General features: G+C 42.6%; 1 protein-coding gene across 5 annotated transcripts in view; it reads left to right on the top strand.

Annotated features, from left to right (window-relative positions):
- Nucleotides 1-23461, top strand: part of tns1b (tensin 1b) — a 224562-nt gene extending 201101 nt beyond the window's left edge. For 3 of the 5 annotated variants that reach the window (XM_079254832.1, XM_079254828.1, XM_079254830.1), the window contains 15 exons: nt 1045-1226; nt 3971-4109; nt 8544-8639; nt 10386-10560; nt 10690-11669; nt 11791-11877; nt 15137-15265; nt 15401-15493; nt 17615-17692; nt 17801-17869; nt 17999-18025; nt 18329-18497; nt 22438-22506; nt 22988-23017; nt 23105-23461. In XM_079254832.1, the coding sequence (XP_079110958.1) occupies nt 1045-1226; nt 3971-4109; nt 8544-8639; nt 10386-10560; nt 10690-11669; nt 11791-11877; nt 15137-15265; nt 15401-15493; nt 17615-17692; nt 17801-17869; nt 17999-18025; nt 18329-18497; nt 22438-22506; nt 22988-23017; nt 23105-23243 (2462 nt within the window). In that variant the 3' untranslated portion in view covers nt 23244-23461. The remainder of the gene's footprint in view (nt 1-1044; nt 1227-3970; nt 4110-8543; nt 8640-10385; nt 10561-10689; nt 11670-11790; nt 11878-15136; nt 15266-15400; nt 15494-17614; nt 17693-17800; nt 17870-17998; nt 18026-18328; nt 18498-22437; nt 22507-22987; nt 23018-23104) is intronic. The other 2 variants (XM_079254829.1, XM_079254831.1) reach the window with 1 other exon arrangement.
- Nucleotides 23462-27436: the final 3975 nt, after the last annotated feature.

Raw genomic sequence — 27436 nt, 5'->3', positions numbered from 1 at the left:
TAACGCGTCTCCATTTACTGGGAAATGGACTTTCCTAAAAGCATTGTGAGAACAAATGGTCCAGCAAGCACGAATTTCCCGACTTTTTCTGCTGAGTGAAACAAATGTTTTAAAGATCCAGATATTTTAAACAAACTGTTTAATATCAAAAGTTGTTTTCTCTCACTTTTTTCACAAATGTATTTCCAGACTCTTTTCCTCGTTGGTGTTAGAAAAAGCACATCAGTGACGTTAGTAGTGTTTCTACTTTTTCCACAACAGCCTCACGGGGTTCATTTTCCTTGTACATAACCTCTCTCCGGTTTTTTCCACCTGATTCGGACGTTTTCTCATTAAGGTGTGAAAAAGGAGAAGCTCGGCGTTGCAAAGTAAAGAACTGAAAAGGATATAAAATAAAACTGTGCAAATAAACAGAAATAAGCCTCTCTGGGTGGAAAAGGTAAACTGCCTCAGCACAAACACACATCACAGAACTTATTAGCTTCAGTTTTCCCTCCTCAACCTGTTGAATGTTCCTGCCTTCCTTTCATTAACTGTGGTCTTGTTCCAGTGTTGGAGGTGACCATTGTTGGTCTCACAGTCTTGACTTTGATGTGTTGGCCAGAAATTCATGCTTTGCTATCCCAGCCCTCCATTGAGCAGCGTTGCTTCTTAGTTTAGGAGGAAAAAATCCTTCTTAAGTCCAATCCTGTTTGTTTTAAGTTTCCGGCTTCAAGTCTGGCTCTGAAAGTTCAAACCAGATTACTGAGAATCAGCTTAGCGGCTGCTGCAGGAAGCTGCCAGCTTGTGCCAACTATAATCATTTAATAAATGAGAGAAGTTTGCTGTTTGGTTTGATGAGCATCTACTACTCTATTAACCATGTGAGTGTGCATGTTGACTTGGAAATGAAAACTCCTGCAGTTGCTTTGCCATGTTTGGTTATCTGCAAAGTGCACACGGTGGCCTGTGCAGCGGGCGTTCACGGCGGCTGACAGCTGTGGTGTGACAGTTGGCGCTGTGCACCAATTTCTGGGGTTAACGCTCGTTTGTACGTTGTCCCAGGTGTACAGGCTAGGGCGGCTTCTCTGGACGATCCTACAAGTCTTCCTCGCCGCCGCATCACCAGCGAGGGAAACTCAGATGACAGTCCGTCTTCTGATGTCCTGGTTCGTTCCCCCATCCGGTGTGTTTCTCCAGAGTTTGTCAACGCCATAGCGATGAACCCCGGAGGACGGCCCAAGGAGGTAGAATCACTATATGAGAACAACGAGTGTAACTGTTCATCATTTCAACTATCATAGTGCATATTTAATCAGTATTAATCAATATTAATAAGTGAGTTAAACACATGATATTGTCTCATACTGATTGTTGGATACTGACAAGAAATTTAGTCGGAATTTCTAATATTGGCAAGTATTTAATTAATATAGACCATTTATACTATAATATACACACACCAGCCTCTACATTACCTCCATACCATTACCAGTACCAGGTTGGACCTCTTTTCTTCTTCAGAACTTCCTTCATACTTGGTGTCAGAGATCCAATAAGGTGTTGGAAACATTCCTCTGAGATTTTGCTCCATATTGACAAAAAGCACATTTGTTGCACATCCACGATGAGAATCTCCCGTTCCACCACATCACCATGACAACCTCCCGTTCCACCTCATCACCATGAGAATCTCCCGTTCCACCTCATCACCATGACAACCTCCCGTTCCACCTCATCACCATGAGAATCTCCCGTTCCACCTCATCACCATGAGAACCTCCCGTTCCACCTCATCATGATGAGAATCTCCCGTTCCACCTCATCATGATGAGAATCTCCCGTTCCACCTCATCACCATGAGAATCTCCCGTTCCACCTCATCATGATGAGAATCTCCCGTTCCACCTCATCATGATGAGAATCTCCCGTTCCACCTCATCACCATGAGAATCTCCCGTTCCACCTCATCACCATGAGAATCTCCCGTTCCACCTCATCACCATGACAACCTCCCGTTCCACCTCATCATGATGAGAATCTCCCGTTCCACCTCATCACCATGAGAATCTCCCGTTCCACCTCATCACCATGAGAATCTCCCGTTCCACCTCATCACCATGAGAATCTCCTGTTCCACCTCATCACCATGACAACCTCCCGTTCCACCTCATCACCATGAGAATCTCCCGTTCCACCTCATCACCATGACAACCTCCCGTTCCACCTCATCATGATGAGAATCTCCCGTTCCACCTCATCACCATGAGAACCTCCCGTTCCACCTCATCATGATGAGAATCTCCCGTTCCACCTCATCACCATGAGAATCTCCCGTTCCACCTCATCACCATGAGAATCTCCCGTTCCACCTCATCACCATGACAACCTCCCGTTCCACCTCATCATGATGAGAATCTCCCGTTCCACCTCATCACCATGAGAACCTCCCGTTCCACCTCATCATGATGAGAATCTCCCGTTCCACCTCATCATGATGAGAATCTCCCGTTCCACCTCATCATGATGAGAATCTCCCGTTCCACCTCATCACCATGAGAATCTCCCGTTCCACCTCATCACCATGAGAATCTCCCGTTCCACCTCATCACCATGAGAATCTCCCGTTCCACCTCGTCATGATGAGAATCTCCCGTTCCACCTCATCACCATGAGAACCTCCCGTTCCACCTCATCATGATGAGAATCTCCCGTTCCACCTCATCACCATGAGAATCTCCCGTTCCACCTCATCACCATGAGAATCTCCCGTTCCACCTCATCACCATGAGAATCTCCCGTTCCACCTCATCACCATGAGAACCTCCCGTTCCACCTCATCACCATGAGAATCTCCCGTTCCACCTCATCATGATGAGAATCTCCCGTTCCACCTCATCACCATGAGAATCTCCCGTTCCACCTCATCACCATGAGAATCTCCCGTTCCACCTCATCACCATGAGAATCTCCCGTTCCACCTCATCACCATGAGAATCTCCCGTTCCACCTCATCATGATGAGAACCTCCCGTTCCACCTCATCATGATGAGAATCTCCCGTTCCACCTCATCACCATGAGAATCTCCCGTTCCACCTCATCACCATGAGAACCTCCCGTTCCACCTCAACATGATGAGAATCTCCCGTTCCACCTCATCACCATGAGAATCTCCCGTTCCACCTCATCATGATGAGAATCTCCCGTTCCACCTCATCACCATGAGAACCTCCCGTTCCACCTCATCACCATGAGAACCTCCCGTTCCACCTCAACATGATGAGAATCTCCCGTTCCACCTCATCATGATGAGAATCTCCCGTTCCACCTCATCACCATGAGAATCTCCCGTTCCACCTCATCACCATGAGAACCTCCCGTTCCACCTCATCACCATGAGAATCTCCCGTTCCACCTCATCATGATGAGAATCTCCCGTTCCACCTCATCACCATGAGAACCTCCCGTTCCACCTCATCACCATGAGAACCTCCCGTTCCACCTCATCACCATGAGAATCTCCCGTTCCACCTCAACATGATGAGAATCTCCCGTTCCACCTCATCATGATGAGAATCTCCCGTTCCACCTCAACATGATGAGAATCTCCCGTTCCACCTCATCATGATGAGAATCTCCCGTTCCACCTCATCACCATGAGAACCTCCCGTTCCACCTCATCACCATGAGAATCTCCCGTTCCACCTCATCATGATGAGAATCTCCCGTTCCACCTCATCATGATGAGAATCTCCCGTTCCACCTCATCACCATGAGAACCTCCCGTTCCACCTCATCCCACAGCTGCTCTGTTTGAACTTTAGCATGAAGCTGCTGTCATGTGATTGGGTTTTGAGCTTATTTGAATCAATAAGCAATAGAACAAATCAACCTTGTGATTTCCCTCTCTGATTAGAACATGTTTGGGTTCTTTTCTCTCTACTATGTTGATTAGTCTCTGTGTCTCTCATCTGTTATTCCCCACTCCAGAGAAATCTGCACAGCTACCGGGAGGCCTTCGAGGAGATGGAAGGAGGCCCCATCAGTCCGACACCCACAGCTGGTGGTGAGGTGTTTCCCCAAACCCCTGCATTCCCCATCTCACCGCAAACCCCTTACTTCAACCTGTGTAAGTCCCCCTCCGGCTGACAGATGGCACTGTGGAGCTTTGGCTTAATTAGGTTTTCCACTCATCTACATCATGACTGAAGGTTCAAAGGACACTAGCTGTCCCAACTTCTTACCTTGTGAAAAAGTTCATGTTTATCTATGAAAAGATTATTTAAATTAAATTAAAACATTTTTTCTTACAGTTTTGCATATAAACAGTTTAAAAGGAATGGTTAAGATGCAGAAGAGCAGCTTGTTTGTTTTAAACTTCACCGACTGAAGCAAAAAAAAGATTTTTAGTGTCTTCACTGACAAACTTTATTATTTATATTCATTAAATTAAAACAGTTGTTATAAATTCAATGGCAGTACTGTACTCAGAAGGATTTGTGATAGAGGAATATTAACCTTTGTGGTTTGCCTCTAATGTTACACACTACCTGACAAAAACACAAGTCACCAACTGTATTTAACTAAGCAATTAGTTATGATATTATATGATCTTTCACCTGCCAAGAAGTTATTTAACCACAACTGATGCAACGAGCAGCTTCTCTTTGCTTTAACAGCCATGTGAAAAGACGTAGTGTGGTTGTGGAGGCGATGTTTACCTGTTTATTACTGATAGTGGAGAATCATCATCTTCCTGGAAGAAATGTGGTCAGAAAAATATCTGGAAGTAAAATCAGTTTTCGCCAGGTCTTCAGAGTCATCAACTGAAGCCAGATAGAAGAAAAACAGCAGTAGCACTCAGGTCCATGTTTACTAGTGAAGGTAAGAACATTTCTTCATGAACAATGTGGAAGAACTCAGGGGATTGGGACTGAACAGCCGTGTAGCTATGTAGTAACTGGAGAAAAAGGCTTCAGTTTGCTAGGGAGCATAAAGGTCAGACTCTGGAGCTGGAAGAAAGTTGTGGGATCTGATGCGTCCAGATTTACCCCGTTCCAAAGACTGATGGAAGGATCAGGGTAAGAGTGGCGGCTTGACAAGACTGTGTAGACAGCCTATGATCGGAGGTTGCTGCAGTCGGTCAGGTCTACGTTCAGGTCTAGGATCAGCAACATTGTGTGTCCAAAGTATGAGGTTGGTTGTTACCTAAATATACTTAATGAGCAGGTTTTTCCTTCTTCCTTGATGGCACGACAACAGCAGGATTCACAAAGCTCAGATTGTGAAAGAGTAGCCACCACAGTGTCCAGGGGACTCATTTATAAAGCTGCCGCACGCACAAAAGCCGGCGTACGCCAACTATAGTCAACTTTTGGGATTTATAAAAACACGACTTGGCGGTAAAATGTCACTACCTCCACGCCAACTCTGACCCTGGCGTACGCACAAAGTCTGGAGAAACAGGAAACGGCGACACCAAAGGCAGAAAATAAAACCAAAGAAATTATGTGAAGTTTGAGACATTTGTTCAAAATCAAATATAAACTTTTTCTCCCAACATTTTATTGTCTGACCACTTTATTTTTACATTCTGGTTAAGTCCAGTCACCTGCTGACGCTCCTCTGCCTTTCTGCTGGTGCTGATGTCTATCCCGTGTCCACCAAGTGAAATATTTTTACATTTCACAACCTTATCTATTGGAATTTCTACCTCATATTCCAGCAAATCCCTCTGTTTTTGCTTTTTTCCCTGCTGAACCATCATGAAAATGAGATGGATTAACATTGATCAGGGATGTTCACCTGACCTTTTATAGCCGACGTGGCCATGACAAGATTTTCCCTCAAATGCACAAAATTTAGTGTTGATCTTGTTTTATAAAGCGAAACAGGCGTGGGACGAGCGTGCACACTGCTTTATAAATCAGGAAGTTTTTTTTGCGCCGCATTTCCTCTTTTCCGTACGTACGCCACCTGTAGTCATCGTTGCTACGTACAGTTTTATAAATGAGGCCCTAGAACCTCACTGGGAATCTTTGGGATTCGCTGGAGCATAAATTAATCTCATGACACTGCAGAAGCTTTTCGAAACAAAGACACAACGAATGCTGTTAGAATTGAAGCTAAATGATGCCAAACAAGATATTATGGTGTGTGACCTGCTTTGGTAGGAACCATTGATGGCCAGGTAGTGTGTATTTTAAATAATTTCCAGTCGGAGGCAAATCTGGATTGCAGGCAGGATAGTCAAACACACTCTGTGTCCAGAAAGTGTGGCTGTCGTGCATATTGAGGATTGACTTAGTTGCCTTGATGGTAGCATGCATCATATTAGCAGACTCAGGGATTCAGGGGACCCACCTGACCACAGAACAGGTGGCTACTATCTTTAAATCTGCCTGAGATGAGACAAAATGTCAGTTTACATCTCTAGACTGTGTTAATTGGAATCTATGAGGTTGTATTGATCTGGTAGCATTACAAGCAAGCACCCGCTAGAGGTATCAGTTGAGCTTTACACGCTAAAAGTTATCCAGACTACTGGAATATTTTAATCATATTTACTCTGGATGCTGTGAAAAGAAGTTGTTGTGGAGTCTTGTGTTGAAAAATATGTTTAAAATTTTATTGATGATTGTCTGACAGAGTTTGGCACAAAATGGTGAGCTGTGACGGACGTTTGATTGGAAAAACTAAATGTTTTGTGGATGTTTCTTTTATACCAAATGTTGGCACCCTTACCTTTCACAAATTAATCTGTTGTTGTAAATTCTTCCAAAACAGGATAAATTGTTTTTAAAAACATCTCTGGCTGAGCCAGTTGTTGGCATTAAATTCTAAATATATTTTTATTTTCTAAATATAATTAAGTAGTTGAGTGGAAACACTAAAAAAACACATCAAATAAAGGTTAAAATTCATTTGGTTCTTATGACATTTAAGAAAATTGCTCAACTTTTTGGAAATTAAGTCGAACTTTATACTGGTTTACAACATCTCTTTTGCTGATACATTTTTATTTATTTCAATAAGTCTTAAAAGCAGAAAATATATAGATCCATAAACACTTAAACATTGCATACATTTTTTCTCTGCCTAGTCTGTAATAGTCCCTCAAATAGGGTCCAGCTCCGCCAGGCCCATCTTCCAGTTCTGCCCCAGCTGAACTTTTTCGTACACACCCACAGGACTCTTATAGGAAATGTTTGGGGAATAAAATTGTTGTTTTTGAGAGAAAATCATTGGAAGAGGTTTTTTTATTTTTTATTTTTTTCATAAAAAACTTTCCCAGCTGAGCACAAAATGAAGCTGACTGGAGTTACCATGGCAACTGCTGGTTGTTAAAGGCACATGCTTGGGTAAACAATCCCTGCACATGAAAGAAGATTAATTTGTTATTTCACTCCCTTCAAGTCACTTAACCTTTCGATCCCCAAACTCCACATTCACACACACACACACACACACACACACACACACACACACACACACACACACACACACACACACACACACACACACACCAGCCATGATTGAAGGTGCAGCATCAGTGTTCCAGTACAAAGAATTGATTGGGATTCTTCGGTAAGTGGAGGATGCACAGTGCTTATCGGAGTTCCACTGTCCCACACCGTCAGCCATGTTGACCCTGTCTCCCTTTCCTCTGACCCCGTGCCCATCACCTATCCTCGCCCTGCACTGCTTTGGCATGAGCGTTGCACGAGAGCGGCCCCTTTGCAACAACAAGGCTGATTTAATCAGAGTGTTGAAAATAAAAGACAGAGACGCTGCTGCTGCTCTCTGTGTCCCTGTCGTCACCCATGACCGAGTTCTCATCACTGCCTTGTTTCCCTGCTACCAGCATCCTCTCATTGTCTTGTCTAGTGATCATATGCCGCCATTGTGTACCAGTTTTATCCCCCCGCAGGATCTTTTGTTTTTACTATGGAAGGGAAAAAGGAGTAGTCGGTAGAGTCCCTGGAAATGAAACCTTTACTATGAAAAGACTGACTGACTCCTCGTCTTTCCCTCCAGTGTTGATGAAGCAGAGACTGAGTCAGATGTTGTGAAAACATCTGCTTTAAAGGAATACAGAAATATCGGAAAAGTCTCCGATAGATCCATTTAAACACCGTTTTCCTGTGGAACATGAGTCTACTTTGACACAGCTCTGCTTTGATTTTAGACACCTCATTCTGCTGACTGCAGAGTCAGGTTGTGTCTCCGTCAGACTGAGATTGGTCACATGCATGTTTTACCCCCCCATCAGAGCATGCGGCATGGGAACACCCTCCTGAACATGTCGCCCGTTGTGTGTTCACCCATCAGAGAGTGGTGCTGTGTCTTGACAGCTCTGTACCTGTGACTGTTTGATTGCCATTGATAAGATGTGTCAATGAAAAACTGGTCTGAGACCGAAGCTCACATGGACGTGAAATGGATAATAAATCCGGTGTTTTTATGATGCAAGTTTTATTCTTAGACTGTCAACAGGTAGCAGCTGTCAAGATGTCTGTGCTGTTTGAAGCTGCGTGGTGCTAAACGTCCGATTTTCCTTCAGGTCGATCTCCCCCTGGTCTCGCCAAAACGCCGCTTTCAGCCCTGGGACTGAAGCCCCACAACCCGGCAGAGATCCTCCTCAATCAAACGGGCTCAGGTGAGTTATGACACCGTCTGGAGGAAAATGTGAAGCGATCCGTCTGTTCAGTGATGGATGCTCTGCCGTCGGTTGGGTTGGGGAATGGACACAGTATAAGTCCTCATTTACACTGTTATCATCTGAAGAGCAAATGAAAACTATCAGTGTTCATGTCAGACGTTTGGTAAATACAACCTCAGATGAACTAAAACACATCACATAGTTCGCTTTACAAAACCAAACTACACACTAACTTTAGCTGCAGCTGCTTGAAGTGATCCGTCTGTCATGTGACAGTGGGGGAAATTTATGCCAATCTTCTTTATGTCGATTCAGTTATTGGAGATTCGCTTTATTCTTTGTACACAGTTTTATTAAGGACTTTGACTGGACCAGTGAAACTCACGGTTTTTTCTGTTGGACTCTTTCTGTTGTAGATTTGCTGCTCTGTTTGGGATCGTTGTTGTGTTACCGGTTCAGCCAAGTTTTAGGTGATGGCATCAGATATGATTGTAGAATACGGAGGTACACTGAGGAGTTTGCAGTCCACTCAATAACTGCGCAGTGTCCAAGTCCAGAACAAAGAAAAACTATTTTACCCCTGTGTTTCCAGTTAGTGAGTATTTGTGGTGATATTCTGTGTTTAGTTTGTATTGAACATTGTGCTGTGCAAAAATTGTGCAAAAACATCTCCTTTTTGCTCTGGTCTGTCCAAAAGACACTTTTCCAGAAGTCTTTGGGTTTGATCAAGCCGTGTTGTCACGTTATTTTTTAAGATTAAACCAAACCAGAAGTATGGCTCTTTTCAACCAGTTCAAACAAACCTTTTTCTAGTTGTAATATCACAAGCGTAAATATTTAACATACTGAGACTCGGAAAATCTGAAATGTAGCTCCTGGGTTCTTAGTTTCTGTAAGATTATGGATTTTAAAGGGTTTGTAAATAACTTTGTAACTATCCCCAGATTGACAGGCAGCAACAACTGCTTCTCTAGGATCATTGCTGGTGTCTTTCCTCCCTGGCGTTTCGTTGAAACACACCTGAAACTGCCAAAACCTCTGCGTTTATAGAGGTGTGATCAAACTAGATGATGATCAGATAATCCATTGCGCTTATTTATCAACACCTGGCTGCTGCTAATATTACCAATTTATATGGAAAGAGAAAGCTTGTAACATCTGCTTCTCCAGTTTGGCTGTTTTTGGTGACACAGTGAAACGTTAGATGTGTTACTGTCCATTTCTATTTGTTTTGACCATTTGAAGATGCAGTGAGAACTAGATTATTTATTTAGGATGTGCTGATGCATAAAATTTCAAATTTAGAAATGTCCTGATTTGTTTTTCCCAACTTGAGAGTGAAATACACTTGGTATGATCAGCATTAGCTACCGAATATAATACGTCTATCTGAAAGAAGAAGGAAAAACTGACCTATAAGTAAGTTACTGGCTCAACACTAGTAATTCTTTGTCCTTTATAACACTTTATATCTCTGGATTATTTCCAATGATGCTGCACAGATGATGAAAGCAGTGATGGTGAGGAAGGTAAGAGCCGCTGAGATTGCAGAAGTCACTGTTGTTCATTTCCGCCGCAGTGCCTGAACATGTCGTTGAGAAGTCCATCAGCACGTCATGTTTGAAAAATCCATTCCAAGTCTCATTTCCTTTTACATTTTTGCAGCAGAGTTTACTGTTGCTCAAATGAAAGCAGTAAGCTGTGGTAAATGTCGGACTAATGCTCTCCTCCTTTTCGTCGCAGCACCGAGGAGCTATGTGGAGTCTGTGGCGAGGTCTGCGGTGGCCACTGGAGAGCCGTCACCTCGAAGCCTCAGCCCTCCAGGAGATGCAAAGGGTCAGCAGAGAAGTCCAAGTCCCAGTACCCAAACACTGAACCCACCTCTGTCCAGCAGCAGTCCCATTCAAAGTGCACAGGGGTGAGTCAAGCACCCAGTCGAAGCCCAGAGCTTCAAAATGAATCCTGATGCAAAGCTTAGAGTATAAAACAGACCACTGTCTCCTTCTCCTTCATCCACGTTAACAAACTCGTCTATTTCATGTTTCAGTGATCACCTCTTAGCAGAGAGCAGCGTTAGCACTCCATCCCAACCAACTACTGATTCTGGGTTCCGCTCCCAGGCTACAGGGAGCACCTACCCCACTCCCACCCCTTCATATCAAGCCCCGAACACCCCCACTCCTTCATACCTGGATTCCAGCTCTCCAACCTCCTCCTACCTTGGCACTACTACCCCAACACTGTCCTACCTTGGTCCTAGCAGCCTCCTGGGGAGCTATCCAGTCTCAGAGCCCAGCCCACCGCTCTCAGAACCCTCTAAAATTGCACTGGGCCATGGAAGTCTGCATGCCCCGCACCAACCCAAAATCTTCAGCACCATCCACAATCCTGCCCCCCAGCAGCCGTTGAGCACTAAACACGATGGTTTGGTGCAGTCGGTTCAAAAATCCCCAGCCAACGGCTTTGAAGTTAACGTGACTGGTCTTAGTGGGAGCCCAGTCCTCGCTCGCCGTCTGTCTCATGAAGCACAGAGCAGCCCAGTCCTCAGCAGGCAGCCGTCCTTGGGTCAGCCCATTCAGAGCAGCCCCATGCATTCATGGCAGCCATCCATCACACACCCTCAAGGAAGCCCAGTGCTGGGCCGGCACCCATCTGTCTCACAGATGTCCCAGAGAAGCCCCAGTTTAGATCGCCACCCCATGCACAGTGGCTACACCACACCAGATGAGAGACACGGGAACCTGTCAAGACAGAGCAGCTCCTCAGGCTATCAGGGACCACCCACTCCCTCGTTCCCCATCTCACCTGCAGGCTACCACGATGGAGGGGTGATTGGTGGTTTCAGGCAGGGTAGCCCAGCCCCTGGTTTCCAGCCTCAGCTCCCAGAGAAGAGGCGCTTGTCAGGTGGTGATAGACCAAATGGAGCCCTGCCCTACAGCACGCTGAACGGGAAGATAATGTCCCCGGGAGGAAGTACTCCAGGCTACTTTCACACCCTCTCGGACTTCTCAAGGTTCAACATGCCTGGTAAGGACATAGATTCAGCAGAGAAACATGAAGGAGACTTTCTGCAGGAGAGTAAGTCACATTTAGAGCTTTTCTCAAGACAAAAGTCTACGTCTTACTGAGATTTTTGATGTTCTTGCAGATGGAAGCCCAGAAAGCAGGTTGAATGTGAAGTTTGTTCAAGACACATCCAAGTTCTGGTACAAGCCAGACATCTCCAGGGAGCAAGGTGGGCTGCCTTCAGACTTCAGATTAACCTACAGTCACTGCAATGATATGGGATATGATTTAGTTATGTTGTTTGTTTGTTTTGTCCTCCTGGTAACAGCTGTTTCAGTGTACAAGAAAACATGCGATGCAGACCCTACTGCTTGTTGGTTTACAGTGACCTGGAGCAGGATGTTGCGTGTGCATTGTTGTCTTATTGAAGCTAAAGTTGTTGTGTAGAATTTTTTTTTTGTAGCCTTTCCGGTTCAGCATCTCAGCAAGCAGAATGATGGTATGGCTGCTATAGGACAGGAGGGGAATTCAGCTGTTTGCATATCAATCCCCCCCTTGAAACTTGAGCGAAGTTTTCTGTTTCCTAATATGATTACTGCTGAATGGCATGTTAAAACTGCAGTAGGTATTGTTGGGGAGCTAGCAAGATGTGAAAGCGGCACCCTGTCTTGGCTCCTCCCCCTCTGGTTTTGCACGTTGCGTGATCCAACGCTTTTTTTTTTTTTACCTCCACCAAGGAGGTTATGTTTTTACCGGCATTTATCTGTTTGTGTTCCAGATAACTCAAAAAGTTTGGGACGGATTTTATTAAAATTTTAAGGAGTTGTTGGAAATGTAAAAAGGAAGAATTGATTTAATTTTGGTGGTGATCCGGATCACCGTTTGGATTCAGGAATTTTTTTTTCGAAGGCCTTGGCGGAGGTTTGCGTTCTCCAAGTGCTCTCTTTCTCGGCTGTTTAGTGGGAGGAGGCAAAGACGGGGCCCGTGTAACCCTTTCGGGCAGAACCCAACCAGGCCCAACGGGCAAAGGCCCGGCCACCAGACACTCGCTCTCATGCCCCACCCCCAGGCCTGGCTCCAGAGGGGACCCACATCCAGTCAAGGGAACATTTCCGCCCATGGTCATCATTGGGGTCTTTGAGCCACACTTAGTCTGGTCCCTCCCCTAGACACCTGTTTGCCATTGGTGACCCTACCAGGAGCATAAAACCACTGACAACATAGCTGCTAGGATCTTCAGGACACACAAACCCCTCCACCACGATAAGGTGGCGGCTCAGGGAGGAACCCATCGTTAGTATGTATCATTTGGTTCCCAGCTCTGCTGTTGGAGATTAGCACGTAACTTAGTCGACCTGCAGACTGTTAGGCGTTTCATGCTTCCAGCACAGACGGCAGATTTTACATGCTCTGAACATCAAGCTGCTATAACTCAAATGATGTTAAAACATCATCACTTCTTAAAAATACACCAACTTTAACAGTATAATGGATATCCATGTTGCCTTGCACACAAAAGCCTTCTGTTCTTGTGCGCTATGCTTAATGTCGGATACAATGGACTGCTTTACACTCATTCTCTCATAGGTCGTATTGGATTATATCATGTTAAACACATGCACATGCTCAACTGCAATGACATCAGACAGTTTATACTTAGTTCAACATGGTCCCAGAGTGAAAACCACACCATATGTAGAGAATTACTGAATATCTGCTGCGCTCATCTCATTAATCTTCCATGCTTAACTGTCACATGTTGACCGGCCGAAGCGTTCAAGCGAAGACTGTAAAGATGAAGCGTCTGAAAGAACGAGTGGTGTTGGAAATGGAAGTCCTAATGAGACACAGACTGGCTGCAGTTTTTTGTTTGTTTGTTTTTAAACCAGTTTTAAGCTTGGCTTTTGATTTGTTGGTATTTATTTTCTTCTGGTTGCCTTTATCCTCTGCTTTTCAAGAGTTTTTCTTTGCCAAAAAATCACTGAAGCTTAGTTAGCGTAGCATAAAGAGCATATGCTTTGTAGGCTACACATCACAATGTTCTCTTTCTCTAAAATACACATTTATATCTAAGGGTTTTAGCTATAATTGTGATCTATTATGTTGCTTCTTAAATTTAAATGTTGCTGCTAGGCTAACAAAGAGAAAGTTTAGCTAATGTTGATCTCTGAGGCAAATTGTTGTTGCATTATAAAATTAGAATATTAGACATTGAACAGCCAAATAACAGTTTGATTTTATTTGTAAAGCACTTTAAGACAACACCGTTGACCAAAGGGCTGTACATAGCTAAGGTAAAAGCTCATGATAAATGCAAATGAAAAACATTTAACATTTAACATTAAATCATTAAGATGTAACAGTACAAGTCAGACTAATGACTGGTTTAAACTAAAATATATAGCAAACTGTTCCTTATCCAGTGGTCTGCTTTAATAATGCTGTATGCTGACTGAAATCAGGACTCAACGTTAGCCTAGCGTCCCATTAGCTAGGCTAGGCATTTTACAGCAGATTAACAGAATCAACAATATAATAAATCATACTTAGTAACATTATTTCTAGACTTTGACAAAACTAATGTCAGATTTAAAGTAAAATATGTATCATCAATGGCTTTATCAGTCTGTTTAAATCATTTAGACATATTTAAACACTCTTCTTACAAACACCCCTTGACACAGATAGAGAAAACTGTATGATCAGAAATATTATTTGTCATTCATGTGAGGCTAGATAATATGTTAAATATTTATGTAGTAGCAGAGATCTTCAACAAGTAAAGTCTGAGTTTCTTGGTCTGTTAGCTATTAGCATAAACCACAAGCACACTAGAGTTTGTTCAAAGCATTACTTTCTCCCTGTTGAACTCTGATTTAATTTTCACTCATAAACTTTCAATGCATTTATAGTGATGTATTGGATGGACACAGTTATCATTCTGACAGTTAAAGCAAGGTTGTAGCTTTTATTGCGACTTGTTTATAGAGGTGTAGATCTGTGTTTGGTTTAGCTAAACTAAAACATCTCACACTGTGGTCCAAAATGGCACAAATCCACCATCTTTACTTATACCCGTTTATCTAGCAATATTTGATTATAATTAGCTGACTATGTTTTAACATCTGCAAATGCTTTAAAATAACTACTGTTCAGTCTCCATAAATATTCCAATCTTTTAGATTGGGATAAGATCTTTTGAATTAGTGATTACACGAAAGTACCATTTTTCTTTTCATTGTCTATGTTTTGTTTCTGGTTTGCATTTCCCTCACTGTCCACGTGGACATGTTTGTATGTTTATAAATATAAATGTAGATAATAATGTGATTATAATATCACTGGGTGTAAATCTGGGCTGGTTGACTGATTGCTGCCTTACTGAGATGGGATGGATCTAAATAAGCTTAAGTTTCTTCCTATTTCTTTTAAATGTGTTTCCAACATGTTCAAATAAAAACAAAGAATGAATGAACTGTGTTTTACAGCTATCAGCTTGCTGAGAGAGAGAGAGCCTGGAGCCTTTGTTATCCGGGATAGTCACTCCTTCAGAGGGGCTTACGGCTTGGCTATGAAGGTGGCTTCTCCTCCTCCCTCTGTGCATCAAAGCAAAAAAGGTAGGCGGCTACGTTAATGCTATCATCAACACATCTTCTCTCCGTCATTGTTGTTATCTCAGATCAGGGTGGAGACAGAAGGAGAGTTAAAGTCTAAATACTGTGAGGTCATGTCAGGTCTTTCCTCTTCCGCAGGCGACGTCACCAACGAGCTGGTGAGGCACTTCCTGATCGAGAGCAGCCCTAAAGGAGTGAAGCTGAAAGGTTGCCCCAATGAGCCCTACTTCGGTGAGCTGCAGTAGAAGATCTCAGACATGTGCAGAGTTTGCTGAGGTTATAATGACTTCAGGAGAACTCTTTCCAAGTTCTAAACCGTCTCAGCTGTAATTATAGCATCAGCCGATGTAATCCAAGTCATGTACTTCCTACTAATTACACTGCAGAGCTGTGTGACGTGTGTGTGTTTTGTATGAGTGCTCCCAACGCTTTCCACCGCTAGAGCCAAAAAAAGGGACATCATCTGTTCTATCTCATCGACTTGCTTTATTATCCTCATCATTTTTATTAGGTGTATAAAGATCCACAAATTAAACTGAAATCTTTTTAAATACATCCTGATTTAATTAGTTTAACTTTTATTTATATAAAGTTGGACAGAGCAGCAATTTAAAATCTGGCAGAAACCATTTTTTTTTCTAACAAACACTGACGTAGTGCTGGGCTGTTTGACCACAATTATATTATATCACATTATATTTCAAAATCTGTATTATTTCTTTCCATGCTTGGCTGGATAATAACCACAGTTTCCACTTACTGAGAGAAGAATGACTCAAGTTTTCTGAATATCCCATTCTATTGTAACAAGAACTGTACGTTGTGCGAAGAAGTCATGTCTGGCAGCGTGGACTGTGATTTGTTTGTTTTTATTGTAGAAAGTTGTGTTTACAAGTGACACCTGAGTTGTTCAGATGTCATCTTTATTCAGATGCCTCATACTTCTTAAATACAATAAATGAAAAATAATCACATATACCCACTTACCTTATGTCCACATGTGATATACACATGTAGACACACACATATATGCACCAAACGCGGTTTTATTATATGTAGAGCCAGTCTCTCCACATTTTGGTGAGTGTCTTCCACCTGTTTTTTCATCCTAGCTCAGTGTAAACAAACATCCTGCAAGACGAAGCTCTGGGCTAATTGAACTGACTGACGATCCATCTTTTCCTCCCACGTGCACACATAAACAAAGTCACAAATGTACGCGCAAATATTAACGCAAATCTAATGCAAGGCCAGTTCTGTTCTTTTCTTTATCCGACAACTTGTTTGCCCATGACCGCTGTTTTAATGGGGGGTAATGTTAAAATCCTGGTCCTGTTCAGATTAGCGTTTTGTTCTATTCTTTGCCATTTCACTTCAAAATATGTCAATGTCAATTTTATTTATATAGCATATTTACACAGCCACAGCATCCAAAGTGCTTTACATAATCAATAGAAATAGAGAAAATGACAATTAAAAACATTAGAAACACTAAAATACAAGGACAAAACACAAGCACTCATATAGTCCAATCCTCTGAACATGGTCAGCCAAAAGCCAAAGCAAATAAATGTGTTTTCAGCCTAGAATTAAAAGTCAACAGACTATCAGCAGAAAGCACAGTTAAGGGCAGCGCGTTCCACAGTTTCGGAGTCACGACTGCAAAGACTCTGTCTCCTCTTGTTCTTAAGTTTGAGCGTGGAACCTTTAAGACCATCCGGCTAGCTGACCGAAGGGCTCCAGAGGGCCAATGTGCCCCGATAAATTCAGACAGATAATCTGGGGCCAGCCCATTCATACACTTAAAAAAAAAAATCAATCCGTTACTTGACTGGAAACCAGTGGAGTGAAGAGAGCACCGGAGTTATGTGTCATGTCAATATGCTGCGCTATCGCTGGCTTGCTGGAGCATTTCGTAGGGAGGTTGAAGGGCTGCAAGACGAGAGACAAGACGGTGGTTCATATGAAGGTGCAGCCGGACCGGCTGGTAAGCACAGAGCTGCAGATCAACACAGTGTCATCATGCTATACTGTAGATGAAACTACGCCTCTAGCTCTTCAAATAGAAGTTTTTTTTAATTCCTTCAGTCCAGGAATGATGAAATTCTACGTAATAAACCTTTAAATGATAACAAGTGGAGATAAAAATGTGTGATACGAGAATGCAGAATGAAAAAGTTGATTTCTGGAGAGATTTGCTCCTCAACTCTGCAGCAAAGCTGTTGGCTGGGAGGAAGTGTGCGAGGTGTCCACTGAGCTGTAAGGCTGAAATGAGGGTCTGTAAGTCAAACACAAAGCAGATTGTTAACATTGAAATGCTGTTTAAATGTTTCTGTTCTTTGTGCTTGTCAGGTTGTCTGTCTGCTCTGGTTTACCAACATGCCATCACGCCGTTGGCCCTCCCCTGCAAACTCCTCATCCCCACCACAGGTCCGTGTTTAATGCGCTTCTCTGCGCGTTCCGGCTGTTTCTGAGGATGTTTCAACCCGAACTTATTTTACCGAACCGTCTAACGTCAGACTTCTGTTGTGTCTGAAGATCTGATCGAGGAAGCCCCCGAGGTCACGCCAACAAACCCCCTGGCTGACAGGCTGAAACAAGGAGCAGGTAAACGCTCGAGGCCGGTCCTCTCTTCACCACGTCACCCACATGTAACGCTGACATTTTTAGGGCATCAATGACAAAATGATAATTGTTTTCGCTCATTCTGACACGCTGACGTCCTTGTTATCTCAGTGCAGAGGGCTCCTGCTGATTCCCATGGTAAAGCCAGAGAACTTCTACATGTGGAATGTGCAATCCTACATGTTTGTCTGTGAATGCTCTTCCCTGCACACCTGGCGTGTTGAAGCGCCGTGTCTTTTAACGGCAGCGCCCAGCGTCTCCTCCGTAACAAGCAGAATGTTGGATGTGGAATGATCCGTCTTATCCTCCTGTTTAACCCCGGCTCTGTTCCAGAAAGCATGCCTGCTAATCAGAAGACGTCATTGTCATTGCATGGACAGGATTATGATTGTGTGTGACACATCACACCCATCTGGGATTTCTGTTTTTTTAATTTCCCAGCATGCAACGTCCTGTACATCAACTCAGTGGAGATGGAGTCCCTGACGGGCCCTCAGGCTGTTGCCAAGGCCATATCTGAGACACTGGCTGCTGCTTCTCCTCCTGCTGCCACCGTCGTGCACTTCAAGGTGTCCTCGCAGGGCATCACGCTCACCGACAACCAGAGGAAGTAAGTCAGAGTCTCTGGTCAAGGTCTAAGCGGTCTCACAGGTCTGGACTGTGTCCATATTCAGAGTCTGCACACTTCCAAGTGCGGATTCGTCGGCTGGATACGTCATAGTGGCGCTCCAAGTGCCGTCCCAATTCAAAGGCTCCTTCAAGGCTGCACTTTGTTTGGCTCCAGATTAGCTCAAAACGAAGGATACAAGCGATGCATCCTATGTGCCCTCTCTTATCCCAGAATTCATAGATAGAATTCCTGATAGAAAAGAATGATCAGCAGAGCGCTGGTGTAGGTACCACACCAGCGAGACTGTTTTTTTTTTCTTTTTTTAAATGTATGTACACACCATAGACTGTATATGAAAGATAGATGCAGCCTCCGGTGGTTAAAAGTGAAGCCTAGTCTGGAAGTGCATAAATCTGCAGTTCCCCCTTCATCCACTAGGAGCTCCAAAACAGAGTGAATCCCCATAGACTCCCATGTTAAAAAGACCAACTTCACAGCAGAAATAAACACGTTTACAGCAGAAATAAACATGTTTACAGCAGAAATAAACATGTTCACAGCCTGGTTCAAAAATCCATTTTTGGTTAATGGGTCAGCTTTATGACAACTGTGGGGGGAGGGAATTTTTTTCTAACTCACCCGTTTAAAAGTAATTTAATCTCTAAATTCAGCATATTTAGGGGCGTGTCCTTTTGTTTGACAGCTACCCGATCTCCCGCTTCAAGTAAGAAGAACGTAGAACAACCGCGGTTTTTAGCCGGTTAACAACGTGACTTAGCTTTAGCCCGCTTACCTCCGTTAGCTGGTTAGCTCCCGTTATCTCCGGGTTAGCTCGGTTAGCTCTTAGCTACAGAAAGCTCGGAGTTCGCTTGATGTCAATCATCCACCATGACGCTCACAACCCCCCTCTCAGCTCCACCTCTTTGCCCATATTTGTATTTGTGCGAGGCGACATGCATGCCTCTGCCAACATGGCGATGGTAGGAACCGCCCACTGAGCTTCAATTCAGCTCTCCAGAAACCTACGGGTGACGTCGCGGAGGCTACGTCCATCTCTTTATATACAGTCTATGGTACACAGCAGACAAGCTGGGACAACAGCGTCATTGTTTAACCACAAATAAATTTAATTACATGCGTTTGACCAGGATTATTTTCCACTGAAGTTAACGTCAGCTTGACAGGATGAGCTGTCGGCCAGAGGAGAGCTCGTCTACACCGCCTTCTCCTCATGTTTGTCATTTAGTCACAAAGGTAAAAGGAAAATAAATCTAATTTAAATTACTGGCACCATTTTCTGTCATTTTAAAAATATTTTCATGTTTTTTGTGGAAGAATGGGATCAGTAATTAGATCCAACCTGGCACATGTAGTTGCTAGGCAACGGAGGACTGGAGCACTATGGGTAATTCTCCTACACGAGCTAGGCCGTCTCATTACACGGTTCACTTCGGTGTGTGCAGACGACGTAGAACACTTCGTAGCCTTCGTAGCCTTTGTGTGCAGACCCTGACTTGAGACACGGCCCCAGATTGTTGTTTCAGATGTTTTAAAACCTTTTTTCTCTTTTTGTTTTTAGACAAAAGAGTTTTTGCTGCTGTATGTTTTAGTGAACTATAGCCACGATGAGAACGTTACATAACTGATCAAACATCCTACTTTAGGTTCGCGCAATGACAGCGTAGCTACGTATTCATTAAGTAATCTCAGACAAGTTGGGAGTCTTCTTACAATGAAACTGATGTGTTTCATTTGGTCACTTTTCTTTTCAAGGTTACCGTAACTAAAAAACAAAACGAGCTCTGCTTTGACTCAAAGGTATTTAACGTTAACAGACAATGTAAAAACAGAGATATGATGGTTTTTATCTTTTTTTTTTTGTGATTTTTTTTAAAGTGCTTTTTCATTTTAAGTAAAAGGAAGGAAAATAATCACATGGTTTTCATGGTTTTATTTTATTATTTCAAACTAGCTGATATGTATTCAGTTCAGATTTTAGGATTTTTGTTAATGTTTGGCCTCAGTATGTTAATGAAGTAGGAATAAATCCACAGAAGATACAGATGAAGTTGTGCTGAAAAGAACGACAGCAGCTGTGGATACTTGATGTTGATGCAGCTTGTAAAGAAAAAACAAAAACACGTCCATATTTAAAGCTGTTTTAGTCCTGACAGCCCTGATGGTGTAAGAACACATCACACATCCGTTCTCTGAGCAGTGATCCCACACCATCCATCCAAATTTAATATAGTACACATCAGTATATTAATCACTTGTAATACACACTTCACCCTTAAATATCCTGATGGGGTTAAATTTGACCGATTTGAAGTTTAGGTGAAAAGGATTGTTTGTTTTTTTTCTCTGTGTAGGAGGAAGATTTCATGTTTCACATCCTCAGAGGCCGTTTAATCACAAGAAAACAGCAGAGTTCTGCTAAATGTCGCATGTAGTGGTGCGAAGTATCGTACTCTAAAATTAGTCTTTACTATAGGAAGTACAAGAGTGCATTAATTCCTGATTTTATCTTAAATCTAACAAAAACTAAAACTCGAACAAAGAAAAAAGAATGAGACCGGAATATAATGAAACTGATTAGAGGCTGTAACTCAGGATGAAGGCTAACTGTCTGCTAACCTAAAAGTCTTTGGTTCGAAGCCCAGCCTTCTATTTAAATGGTAAATAAATATACAAAATTAATAAATACTAAATAAATCATGTAAAAGGTACAAAAAAGTAAAAACAAATGAATGAAGGAAATTAATTTCATCCAAAAAAAAAAAGATCAAAGGTCAAAAAGACATTTAAAAGCGTATTTCCATGAAGATGAATACACACGCCGTTAGCTATGAGGTGAAAGACAGGAGTGTTAGGTCATGTTCAGTATTTAAGTTAAAACACATTGGCAACTTTTTTACAAATATTTACTAAAGAAAGTGGATTTTTTTCTATTGTATTATCTCATCAGAGTTTGATGACAAAAGTCCAGAGTGTAAAGACAAGCAGCCTTGCTCCTCATTATTAAGCTGTGCAGACATTTGGTCTGAGACTTTAAATGAAAGGAAGCTCTACAGCAGCGGGCGCCGACTCCCGACCTCCCGGTGTCCCATCCTGCAGGTTTCAGTGTTTCCCTGCTGCAACACACCTGACTCATTCACAGGCTGGAGCAGAAGTTGGACAACAGGTGTGTTGCAACAAGGAAAACCTGCAGGATGGTGGATCCTGATTTCAGGAGCTGTTTTAACGCATAAAAATATTAAGAAACGTCCGGTTTTTTAGGTCTTTATTTGTACCTTTAAATCAGCGAAGAAAAGTAGAGTTAGCATTTATTACCATGTGACATGTTACAATCCGTGTAGCGTTATGTTCTGCTTTACTGGTGTCCAGTAGGAGGCAGAAGACTGGAATCCGACGGTGTAACAGGACTCTATGTGTCATACACGTCACACTGCCCGCATCACAGCGTGGTTCAGTCAGACGAGCGTTTTTATTTAGTTTTTTATCTCGTTGAGTTCAGGAAGAAAGTCTCTTACTGGTCACCGCATCCTGAACCCAGTCACAGCCCTGTGGTGGAGTTTATGATGCTGGAACATAAACTGACCGAAGACGTGTTAGTATCTAGATGAATGATGTGCAGCGTGACTCCTGTAACACGCGGGAGGAGATCAGGTTCCAGATGCTGCCTGCAGGGCTTTCCTTCCATCTGAGCTGCTGCTGGAAGCTGCAGAAAGAAGGAATAATCAGAACAAACCTTCCCTCCACCTAACGCAACACTCACCGTGATGCTGCCTCATGCTTGCTGTTGGCCGTATCACATGGATGATATCGGCGCGCTCATGTTCTCCTCATGATGTAGCGTGTGAAGTGCATCATCTGCAGGATGAAAGTTTCATTCTGGGTTTTCTTTCAGCTCTTTGTTTGCTTGTTTTTTTGTTTCTAGGTTGTTCTTCCGACGCCACTACCCCACCAACACTGTCACGTTCTGCGATACGGACCCTCAGGACAGAAAGTGAGTACACAGAGACGTGAAATCAACAACTTATGATGCTGTTAGATGTGAATATTTCTCCAATTTGTTTATAAAAATAATCATCAGTCATAGTTAAAAATATAATTAAATAAAAAATGTATTACTTAAACACATAAAGTAATGGGAAAAAAATTTAAAAGAAATAAATATATAATTTATAATATTAAACAATTCATTCTTTTATTATAAATTATAATAAATCTAAAAATTTCTCATTTAATTTAAAATTAAATTAAATATTTTTTTCAAAATAAGTATGTTATTGAATAAAATTATGCATAAAAATATAAACAAAATAATTATAGAATTTATAATAATTATTTAAAAAAAAATCACAATATAATAAATGATAACAGTTAAATAAATGAATTTAAGTGAAGTGAAATAAAATTAAAACTGGTTTAAAATGTGGCGTCTCGAATCAGATCATCAGCTTTAATGGCTTTTTTTTTCCCACCAGATGGAGCAAACCTGAAGGAGGCACAGCCAAGTAAGTGAAGCTTGTTGTTTCTGGCTCTCCTGCTCTGTCGTTTAGTTTCACGTCAGATGAAATATCGCTCGGCCTCTGTCTCTCCAGGCTCTTCGGTTTTGTGGCTCGTAAGCAGGGAAGCACAACAGACAACGTAAGCCACCTCTTCGCCGAGCTGGACCCGGACCAGCCTGCCAGCGCCATCGTCAACTTCGTCTCAAAGATGATCGCCTCGCAGAAACGATGAGAGCCGTCAGCAGAACAAAACGCTGGCGCCTTTTTTTCCTTTTAAAGCCTTTGGTTCTTTTTCTTCGCTTTTCCCTTTCGGACTTTTTCACGCCTTGTTTTCCTCTGCTGTCACATGTAAGCAGACATATGTGTGAATGTGTGTGTTTGCTGCTTGAACGCACGCGCTTTTATTCTCGGACGGGCTTCAGAACGGACCAGAGGAAGTGCAGGATGGGGGGCGATGCTGTGTGCGACGGGGGTGGGGGGGGGTGATTCGACTCTCCCTGGGGGGCGGGGTTACTACAGAACAGGAAGAGGGAAATGACATTGTTTGTGCAAATGTTATTTTTTTAGCAGTTGTTTTGTTTTCGTGTTTTTCTAAAGAAGAAGTCAAGTAGAGAGATTTAAAGGTGGATTGAAAATCTGTCGGCTTTTGACTCGTCAACCAAAGATTTAAAAAAGTAGTCGGTGTGTGTGTGGCGACTGTCGGAGGGTCAGAAGTATTCTTTTTTTTTTAAACAAGTATGGCTGCTTAATCAAAAAATACTGTCTCTTTGTGTATGTACTGATACTGTAGGTCAACGCGGCGCCTTGCATGAAGCGTCTGCAGACAGGCGTGCAGCCGGCGGGGTCTGTAAATATTCTGGTTTGCTTGAGTAGGACTGTTCTAGATGACATTTGGTGCCTGACTTTCTTTCATAACTGCAGAGCTTTTTAAGAAAAAGACAGAAAAGAAACAGAAAACATATCCAATTTTTCCTAAATATGCAAAAAAAAAAAAAAGCCAAACTCCAAAACAAGCTCCTCCCCTTTCGGGCGAGCTGGTGTGAACACGGAGACGGCGACACGGAGTCACATGACATGACGAGTTCTTGTTTGACCGGTTTCATCCTGCTTTACTTTCCTCCAGTTTCCACATCAGACAGAAGCTCTTTGCATCCGTCACCCTACCCACAAGTAAGCTATACATGAGTCTACATACATAGAAATATATATATAGATATATATATATATATATAAACTTCCAGTGAGTCAAGATATTTATTTTTTTGCTTTGTTGCTCCATGTTATCTTGTATACATGAAGATTACGGAAAGCTTTTACGTTGGCTTGAGTGTGTTGACACGTATAAGGTGTAAAGTGGGTGTATCACTGTTGTTTTTTTATGTTTCATTTTTTCACAGCATTCATTTCTTTTGTTAACATCCTTGTTTATGATTGGGGGGGGGGCATTTTGTATGACAGATTGTTTCTTAAGTCCAAATTGGAGTTGATCTAAAATGATGCCAAACACGATTGTTTTATTAACTTAAACCTGCCCGGAAAAATCCTCATTTAGCACTTAAATGTTGAAGTATTCTCGGTGTGTTTTATCTTGTTGCATGTGTGGAAGCAGACTGACCGGTTGGGGTTGAAAGAGACGCCGGCGCCCTCGTGTGGTGCAGAAAGATCACTACAAAGGAACCTCTCGCAGTGTTTTAGCTGTGTTGGGAGTAAAAAAACATTTGTTCGTTTGACATAGAAGTATCGCTTGTTGACTTAAAGTCCCATTTGAGGAAGGAGCAGAGAAAACTACATGGCCCTCGTTGATCCTGATGCTTCAAACTGGTTGGCAGCATGATGTAAAACAAACAGAGGTTCATTCAGGGCCTAAAAGAGAAGATAAGAGTAAAAAACAGCACTTACAGGCTTTTATATCTTAATAGGAAGATCAGTTATTTATCAGCAGGGGCTTGCATGCTCGAGTTAAACTGTAACCATGCTGACTAATCTGTACCCAGCATCCTCCGGTCGTGTTCAGGCTTTTACAGGAAGATGCCGGCAGGTCGTCCTCTAGCTCGTCTCGACTCGGCCTTTAGGAAAAGAAAAAACTTGTTTAGCTTACAGAATGTTTGTCGAAGTAAAATGATGCCTGAACTTTAAGCTGAATGTTTCTCATCTGATGGAAACTCCAGTGCCGTCGGCCCACTTCCACAGATCAGCCTGGACTGTAGAATGTGTATGAATGAGCTACTATGCCTGTAAAGAGCTTTGTCATGTTTTCATTTGCTACATTGTATGGCTTTTACTCTTTCTGATGGAAGAAAAAAAAAAACACATTAAAAAGCAGTACAGATCAGGATGTGTTGGATTGTTCTGTTCTCACACCGGCAGCCTGGCGATCCGGGTCGTTGTGTTGTGTTTATGCAGCATCTGTTTGTGTCAATAAGTCCAAGAACACCTGGGACATGATGCAGCGGGAGTTTATGTAGATCTCATGAAGTCACATCTGACTCCTAGCAGAATGTAAGCTGCACATCAGAGGGTTGGAAAGGGTTCAAACAGGGCTGAAAAGATAAAGTACTAATTAAAAACAACTGCAGGAGTATTTGACCCCTAACCGAGTTAATTAGCAGCAGGTCAGTAACATGACTGGGTATAAAAGGAGCATTTCAGGGAGTCTGCCACAGATCTAAACAATGGTATAAAATATTCCTTAACATAGTGAAAACTTCATAACTTCACAACCTACAGCGTATGACACCATAAAAGATTCAGGGAATTAGAAGGAATCTCTGTGTGCTGGGACAAAGCCTCATGATCTGGGTGTTTGTGATCTTTTGGCCCTCAGGCAGTACAACTTTAAAAAAAGATGATTCTCTACTGCAGCGGTGTCAAACTCTGGGCATCAGGACCCACTGTTTCCCTGCTTCAACACACCTTCTAATTGGGCCAGAACAGAAGGAGCCGTTGGCTCTAAAACTTGCTGGAAGACCAGAGTTGTAGCGCCCTCTTCTCTCTGTGGACAGCATGGACGGCGTGTCCTGCAGACTAAAGAGGAGAGGGAGCATCCAGCTTGTTATCAGCCTGCATCTCTGATGGGATGGGGTTGCATTAGTGCCGATGGCGTGGGCAGCTTCCACATCTGGGAAGCTCCATCAATGCTGAAACATCTGCTCCCATCCAGACAACGTCTCTTCCAGGGAAGAACTTGCAGGTTCCACCATGCTGGACCACATCCTGCATCATCACAGCAGCATGGTGGACCAGGAGAACTGGTCTGCTGCAGTCCAGTTTCACCAGTACAAAACATCTGGAGCATCATGGAAGCAGCTGGAATCCTGCATCAGACCAGAACGGGACAACATTTCTGTTATGATCTTGTTTTGTTAGAAACTTTATTAATTTATGTCGTAATGTTTAAAGTGAGACTTTATGATGAAGCTTGACAGGGTTTTTGCAGCATCTCAGATTAAACCTGCTCAAAGCGAGTCGGCCCAAATAACTCATCAGCTTGTTGATCCATGACCGATGTCTCCTGAATAAAAAGATTTGAAACTTCTCATCATCATGAAAACTGTCATTTGGGCTTGTTTTTATCTGGACTCATTCATTCATAACGCAGATAAAACAGACGTTTTTACTGAGCTTAAACTGTAGGTGAAGGAAATCTAAATTGTACAGGAGGACTGGTATTTCCACATTTCCCTTCTAATAACAGAAGCCTTCAGGCTGCTACTAACAACGTTACAACATTTTTATATTAGAGCTGGATATGACTTCTATAAAGAAACCCTCCCATAAGGCTGCTGGGCTCCTGAACGTTCCTTAGCCTTGTATTACAAGGGCCCAGTACGCAATGTCAGGTCATTGCATTTTCTTAACATCTGAACCAAAATGACCATGAATCACGTCTTCCATTCGTCAACCTAAACTTGTTTGTGTTTCCATCATGTATCCACTCATGCTTACAAAAACAACTGATTTAGAGACAGACTTCATGTACTTTCCTCTTTAAAATGAAACTGGTTGTTTTAATTTCTAAATAAATTATTTAGAGCTTTAAGTCTTCGTGTTGTCGCCTGTTATTTGGCAGTTTTAATGCAATATGACAAAGTGGGAGCAGACTACATGAGTGGGATCTACATTTCTGCTAGTGATTTGGTCCTGGCAGTGTGTCACGCCATAAATATCAAGATAGATTTCCTGTTTTATCAGTGAATCAGAAATTCTGGTTCTTGGAGGCCGCTGTCCTGCAGGTTTTAGATGTTTTTCTGCTGCAACACATTGACTCAGATGAATGCAACATTATCAGGTCAGCTGATGGAGATGCAGTTCATTTAAATCAGGTGTTGCAGCAGGGAAACCAACCCCAACGACCAGGGTTTGGTGATCCCTGTTTCAGATGTTTCCTTGCTGCAACACACCTGATTCACATGAACTACATCCAAC

Source organism: Telmatherina bonti, assembly GCF_933228915.1.
Source record: "Telmatherina bonti genome assembly, chromosome: 15".
In the NCBI taxonomy this organism is placed as follows: domain Eukaryota; kingdom Metazoa; phylum Chordata; class Actinopteri; order Atheriniformes; family Telmatherinidae; genus Telmatherina; species Telmatherina bonti.
This window is presented reverse-complemented; position numbering and strand designations above follow the sequence as displayed.